This window comes from Ursus arctos, unplaced genomic scaffold (genome assembly GCF_023065955.2).
Source record: "Ursus arctos isolate Adak ecotype North America unplaced genomic scaffold, UrsArc2.0 scaffold_11, whole genome shotgun sequence".
In the NCBI taxonomy this organism is placed as follows: Eukaryota; Metazoa; Chordata; class Mammalia; order Carnivora; family Ursidae; genus Ursus; species Ursus arctos.
The window spans coordinates 67,650,516-67,658,162 of NW_026622775.1; the positions used below are offsets into that span (position 1 = coordinate 67,650,516).

At 45.6% G+C, this 7,647-nt stretch overlaps 1 protein-coding gene across 1 annotated transcript; it reads left to right on the top strand.

The window, feature by feature from the left end:
* Nucleotides 1–685: 685 nt before the first annotated feature.
* Nucleotides 686–6,312, top strand: NEFL (neurofilament light chain). Its single transcript, XM_048212282.2, has 4 exons — nucleotides 686–1,909; nucleotides 2,963–3,087; nucleotides 3,536–3,855; nucleotides 4,391–6,312. Exons 1-4 carry the CDS (start codon nucleotides 863–865, stop codon nucleotides 4,531–4,533), a joined length of 1,635 nt encoding a protein of 544 aa, XP_048068239.1. The 5' UTR covers nucleotides 686–862; the 3' UTR covers nucleotides 4,534–6,312.
* Nucleotides 6,313–7,647: the final 1,335 nt, after the last annotated feature.

A 7,647-nucleotide genomic window follows, 5' to 3' on the forward strand; every position in this document is an offset into this window, starting at 1 on the left:
CCCGCGGCTTCATTCTCCAGAAAGAAATGGTAAAATCTAAGAACACTAAAAGGCTTATATTAACTGTTCTAAGAGGTTGGAAATGCTAAAATCAACACCTGCAGTGCCGCAGTTTCACGCGTGCGTGTGTGTGTGTGTGTGTGTGTGTGTGCGCGCGCGCAGAAGCAGCGCATTAAAGAAAAAGAAAAATCACCAGGAGGGACGGGAGATGAATGAAAGAAAGTGCCAGAAACAGCCACAAAGAAATATAAAACTTTCCTCCCATATAGGCCTTATACACGCTAGCTTAAACTTTTCACTTTAATTTCGAAAGCCCTAGAGGCACTGCCTTGTCACCTTAAACCCCAGGGGGGAAGAAGGCGGAGGTGGGGAAGGGGCGAGTTGGGGGGGAGGGTGTCTCCGAGGTACCGGGGATACAGAAAACTAAGGTGTCAATGGGGAGTTAGAACCTATTATTGGGGACATGGCATCCGTGTGATACGGGGTCAGGGGAGTAACTAGGATGGGGGGGTTGGCTGGGGAACGGAATGAGTGAGGGGTAAGGGGTCTCAGGGAAAAATCCAGGGCCTCGGAGACAAGTGGAAAGGACAAGCGCCGCAGCACCGGAGCTGCCTGTCGCTCGCCCCCGCCTTCCCTTTTGCGCAGAATCCTCCCCTTGGCTGCAGCAGCGCGCTGCCCCCACTGGCCCGGCGCGCCGTGATCGATCGCAGGCTGCGTCAGAATGCTCCCCGCGTATAAATAGGGGTGGCAGGACCGCGCCGAGCCGCACACAGCCATCCACCTTTCCCTCTCCCTCTCTCCCCCGTTCTCTCTCTGTAGGCCCCCATCTCCGCCGCGAGCCAGAGGGGCTCCGACCGCCACCATGAGTTCCTTCAGCTACGAGCCCTACTACTCGACCTCCTACAAGCGGCGCTACGTGGAGACGCCCCGGGTGCACATCTCCAGCGTGCGCAGCGGCTACAGCACCGCGCGCTCCGCTTACTCCAGCTACTCCGCGCCGGTCTCCTCCTCGCTGTCCGTGCGCCGAAGCTACTCCTCCAGCTCTGGCTCCTTGATGCCCAGTCTCGAGAATCTAGACCTGAGCCAGGTAGCCGCCATCAGCAACGACCTCAAGTCGATCCGCACCCAGGAGAAAGCGCAGCTGCAGGACCTCAACGACCGCTTCGCCAGCTTCATTGAGCGCGTGCACGAGCTGGAGCAGCAGAACAAGGTGCTGGAAGCCGAGCTGTTGGTGCTGCGCCAGAAGCACTCCGAGCCCTCCCGCTTCCGGGCGCTGTACGAGCAGGAGATCCGCGACCTGCGCCTGGCGGCGGAAGACGCCACCAACGAGAAGCAGGCACTCCAGGGCGAGCGCGAAGGGCTGGAGGAGACTTTGCGCAACCTGCAGGCGCGCTATGAAGAGGAGGTGCTGAGCCGCGAGGACGCCGAGGGCCGGCTGATGGAAGCGCGCAAAGGAGCCGACGAGGCAGCCCTCGCCCGCGCCGAGCTCGAAAAACGCATTGACAGCCTGATGGACGAAATCGCCTTTCTGAAGAAAGTGCACGAAGAGGAGATCGCCGAGCTGCAGGCGCAGATCCAATACGCTCAGATCTCCGTGGAGATGGACGTGTCCTCCAAGCCCGACCTCTCCGCCGCGCTCAAGGACATCCGTGCTCAGTACGAGAAGCTGGCTGCCAAGAACATGCAGAACGCCGAAGAGTGGTTCAAGAGCCGCTTCACCGTGCTGACCGAGAGCGCCGCCAAGAACACCGACGCGGTGCGCGCCGCCAAGGACGAGGTGTCCGAGAGCCGCCGCCTGCTCAAGGCCAAGACCCTGGAGATCGAAGCATGCCGGGGCATGAACGAAGCGCTGGAGAAGCAGCTGCAGGAGCTGGAGGACAAGCAGAACGCCGATATTAGTGCTATGCAGGTACGGTACCGTGCAAACACAGTGGGGGGCGGGGAGGGAGCTGCAGGAGCAAATTGTGGGGGTGGGATGGGGGAGGGTGGAGAGTTGAGGGCGCGCCCAGAAAGTGGAGACCAGAGATGAGGCATCCGCATGCAGCTATTAGGGAGTAGAACTTGGCTCCTGAGAGACTGTGTGGGAGGGGTGGGGCACTTGGAGGGCGGGGGTGGGGGCTCCACTGCAGTCTGAGGAGACTTGCTTGGTGCAGCTGAATCTAGCTCCGCATTAAAGCTGCCCAGCCCTACAGGGGTGGGGTGGGGTGGGGTGGGGTGGATGAAGGGGTGGGAGCTGGGCATTGCCTCTGGCCTGCCTCTCTAATGTCCTTCACTAACCACAAGTCGCTTTGCAGTACAGATTGGACCATCTGCTTAATAAATACAGTAGAGAGCTTTCATTAGTTCTGAAGGATGCCTGTGACCAAGCATACTCAAGACTAGTTTCATCAACCACTCCTTGCCCTTAGGTAGACAGGCATGCAGTCAAAACTGTAGTAGGTAATGTTCGTAGTAAGACAGTTCTTTTTAAGGATCTCCATTTTCTGGGAAGGAGAAAAATAATATAGGTATAGAGAAAATATTTTAGATACAATTATTACTATTTTTTTTATTTAGCTATTTCCTACTCCTGTAAAGAAATGGAGTAATTTCTTGCAAATTACCTGGATAAAGTTAACTAATGAATATGAAACAAAGTGTTTTGCAATTAAATTTTTGCAGGCATTTTACTGATGATCATTAGACTGTAGTGATTAAAAGAAAACAAAAAAGAATTTTTCTTCTATCAGGTTTTTTTTTTTTTTACTATTTTTTTGTTTTCATTTCATGCTTCCTGAGCTGAATTTTTTTTTTTTTTAATGCAAGGAAGGAAAGGTTAAAAAAGAGGAAAGGTAGTTGTTTTAGGGGAGATTTTATCTAAGGGGTGCCCTTTGGTTTTAAGTAGGTTAGGCCTTTGCAGATGTACTACAGTAAAATGACAGCAATCGGGATTTATGGCTGGATTTTTTCTGTCCTCCAACAGGACACAATCAACAAATTAGAAAATGAATTGCGAACCACGAAGAGTGAAATGGCACGATACCTTAAAGAATACCAAGACCTCCTCAATGTGAAGATGGCTTTGGACATTGAGATTGCAGCTTATAGGTAAAAACAGTGGGGTGGAGCAGCCATTCAGGTTTAGGAAGAAAATCAGATTTCATTTATATTGAGTCAGAAACCTTCAGGAATAGTCCTTTGAAATAATCGTTTGCTTTTTGGCTTTTTCCAAGAAAGTATTTAGACAAATACAGAAGAATTGGACACTGTATCATAAAAAGTTATGTTCTTAGTTTCTCATTACATTTTAAATCAAATAGGGCTATTTTAAGCTTGTTTGTTTTTCTGATTTTGTTTTGTTTTGCTTTTGTTCTAGTGCCAGACACAACATCCCCTGTCATGAAGTTTTGATAGTTCCCAGCCCTGTTCCTGCTCTCCTTTGCCTTTGGGGGTGGCATTAGGGGAGGAAGATGAGTGGGGGGCTCAGAGCAGGCAAGTTGTTCAACACACTTCCTGTATTCCTGTTTATTAACCCTATCCTCCCCTGCCTTCCCAGGAAACTCTTGGAAGGTGAGGAGACCCGGCTCAGTTTCACCAGCGTGGGAAGCATAACCAGCGGCTACTCCCAGAGCTCTCAGGTCTTTGGCCGATCTGCCTATGGTGGGTTACAGACCAGCTCCTACTTGATGTCTGCCCGCTCCTTCCCGTCTTATTACACCAGCCACGTCCAGGAGGAGCAGATCGAGGTGGAGGAGACCATTGAGGCTGCAAAGGCCGAGGAAGCCAAGGACGAACCCCCCTCTGAAGGAGAAGCCGAGGAGGAGGAGAAGGAGAAGGAAGAGGCTGCTGAAGAGGAAGGAGCTGAAGAGGAAGAAGGTATGGTAAAAAGGAAATCCCTACAAGGTCAGGTGCAATCAGGGCATGGGTATTGCTAGGAGATGGGTAAGAGAAATGAAGCCTTGCTTAGGTCAAGGAAGTTTTATTCATATATGACTTGAGAATCTTAAATAAGTTATTTGACAAACCTTTTGTAAGTACCTGGTTTTTCAAATTGGCTGTCCTCTCTGCTTAGCTTGGTGGCTTTTCAAAGTAACATTCAAAATATCCTCCTACTGCTGTCTTTTTATTCTTATTAAACATTTAAAAAATATATTTGACCCAGCAGTTTGGTGGCCTTAAGAACAAAAGTAGTTTTTTTAAAAAATAATTGTTTGCTTTTTGGCTTTTTTTCTAAGAAGAAGGTATTGAGTTCAGTGGCCAGCACCGTCAGTTGTGTGTGTGTTGGGGGACGGGGTGGAGAAGTTTGGGGGAAGCTTTCTGACAATTGGAGTTCCACACAAAACCTGAGCAGAAATGTTTTGAATGACTTCCCCTGGATTTGCAGTTTGTACATTTTCTTTTCATGTTAAAGCTGCCAAGGAAGAATCTGAGGAGGCAAAGGAGGAAGAGGAAGGAGGTGAAGGCGAAGAAGGAGAAGAAACCAAAGAAGCTGAGGAGGAGGAGAAAAAAGACAACGGTGCTGGGGAGGAACAAGCAACTAAAAAGAAAGATTGAGCCCCTCTGTCCTTAATCCTTCCAGGAAGAATTCTCCCGAAATCAGGTCAACCCCATCACCAACCAACCAGTTGAGTTCCAGATATTATATGAATTAAGAAGTCAATATATGTATAATTCTGAGATGACATAGGTTGGACATTCAATGTTGTGCTATGACTTTTCTCCTTATGCAGAGTATCTGTTTGCTTGCAGAGTGGCTTCCTGGCTTGCTGCCAGCCGTGCATGGTCCACGCTTATGAGTTCAGGATCTATGGCAATGTGAATAATTCAGATGTTTACAATAAAAAAAAAACATGAATAAATGAATTCACTAATGTTAATGTTAAACTTCATGGTAAAAATAGTCCTTTGAATCTTTGGTGGTTAGAAATTAAAGACCTCGAATCATGTGCAATAAATAGTAAATAAAGTTACACTGAATGACATTTCTCGCTGTGGTTGTTGACTTAATTAAAATATCGTAAAGCACCAATATAAGCCAAGTGGACTATCGACCTCCAAATTTTTTTTTAAGTCCCAATTTTTAACAATTACAATTCATTTTTTCCCCCTAATTGGTAATTCTGAGGGATACAGTTAGGTCACGACCATTCATGAAATCTCTCCCTCAGAAATAAACTTGAGTAAAAGGGAGTCTCTGGGATTTTTCTTTTGTAATTAGCGATATACTCTGTCCCATAAAAGGTACTGTATAACGTTGGGAATGGCTTTCTTGGAGGCAATGGTGTAATATGATAAATATACCTTTTGTGGTAATTAGGTGATTTAATAATTAGTGCAATGTGGATAGAATATGAATCCCACCCATCCATTACTATAACCACATTATTTTAATACAGTCCAAATATGGGCAGAAGTGGAAACCCAAACAATTGATATAATTAGAAGGAATATTATTTTTTCCATGTATAATTTTGGATAGAGAGAGTCGGAATATCAAGGATTATTTGCCGTTGCAAACATGTTGCCTGCAATCCTGAGCTCATGATTCAGTGTGTTAGTAGCTTGATTCCGTTGCCTCAAGTAAACAACATTAAATACCGCCCACTTTAGACTTTTTTAAAAACTACAGATGACAGATAATGAAATTGTTATTAGTAAAGAGAGGAGATGATCTTCCTGTGTGTTGCATTGCATTGCTCTGCATGTTTTTATCGGGAAATGTTTGGATTTCAGTGATAGCTCTAACTGGTTGGGCATTGCATCAAACACACACCCCATGCACCCTCCTTGTTCACTGTACAGTCGTGAAAGCTCTTGCACTTGATGTGGAATGTAGATAAAATTACTGATAATCCGCTGTTCTGCCTTTGTTCTTAGACAATTGTTTTGTCAGCTAATTTCGTTCAATATTTGTTCTTTAGACAACTTGTAAAAGTTGACGAATTTAACCTGAGAGTGAAGTGGTCTCCATTTAAATTTATCTGATTCTTCACACTACCTATTTCTAGTTAAATATATGTCACCACACAAATAGGTAAAATTATTTATTTATCATGATGCTATGGATTTGAACTATGAAGATTCTCAGTATATTGGCTTCTGTAAAGGCTAGGAGTCGCCTTGGAAACCAAGCTTTTCACACTTATGTTCATTAAATATGGGATGCTACACATGATAAGTCTAAGACAGATGCAAATTAGATGTAAAAAAAAAAAGTAACTTTAGCCAAATGGAAATGGTTGGTTTCAGAATTACTTGAAGTAACAACACTGTACCATATTCTATCCTGTGTGCCATAATAAAATACTAAAAAAAAAAAAAAAAAAAACTAAACTAAATGGATTTGAAGTCTTTAAAAACATTTCCTTAAATTTGGTACCTGGCTCAGTACCTCTCTCTCTTCTGCTTCCCCCAAAACTCCAGTTCTCTTTCAGTATCCCCTCTTCCAGTTCATGACACCACTCCCCAGTCATCCAATTCTGCAAACCAGACACTGGACAGGCATGGCATCATGCCTCCCATTTCCTCTCCCCAATCCCTCTGGTTTAATCTAACCAAGCTTTACTGATTTTATTGCCTATATATCTTGAATCTATCCATCCACGCTTCTCCATTTACCTTGACACCACCCTAGGAACCTCCCAGTGTCTGCCTACTGGTGTCTTTCTTTGATCAGCACACTACAGTAAGCCATCCTTTAAAAAGGAAATTTTGATCATGTCATCCCCTCGATTAAAACCCTGCAATAGTTTCCCATTTTTTTAAACATTATTTATTTATTTGACAGAGAGAGAGAGAGCACAAGGAGGGGAAGCAGCAGGCAGAGGGAGAGGGAGAAGCAGGTTCCCTGGAAGCAAGGAGCCTGATGTGGGGCTTGATCCCAGGACCCTGGGGTCATGACCTGAGCCAAAGGCAGATGCTCAACGGACTGAGCCACCCAGACACCCCAGTTTCCCATTTCTTTTAAGATAAAAATCAAAATCTTTAAAGGGATCTTGAAGGACTGCATTGACCTAACTCCAGCCTCCTTCTCTGATCTCATCCTCTCTGTATCCCCTCGTCCCTTACTTCTGGTGCTTCAGTCATCCTGGCCCTCTGTTCTTCCACCTGTTACAGGGGTTTTTCTGATTTCTCCATCTGGAGCACTTTTCTTTCCTTTCCTCATTCTTGCCCAGTTAAGGTTCAGTTGTCATTCCCTTGGGGAAGGCTTCCCTAACTGGGCTAAATTCCTCTACTAAATGTGTTCTTAAGACCATGTAGACTTTGTAGACTTTACACACTTGTAATCAGCATCTGTGTCCATGATCGTTTGATAAATGTCTGCATTCTCTGCTAGAGTGTGATCTTCAGAAGCATGGTAATCAGACTTCTTGCTCACCATTTTATGCCAAGCGTCTAGCATCGTTTCTTCTATAGAACACAAACAAATATTGAATTAATAACTTCTTAACAGATTAGAATGCCTAGAAAGCCAAGAGTATTCTGTTAATCAGTCCCACTCCCGGTTCCAACACCCTGTGGAAAGAGCAGAGATCCAAGAATTTATTCTGGATTCTAGCATTCTTGTTTCGGAGTCCTGGTCATATCCTCAACCCCACCCCCACTCCAGCCTCAGTTGTTTTAGCTGCATATAGGTTCAATGGTTGACATGTCAGATCCTTTCTAGTT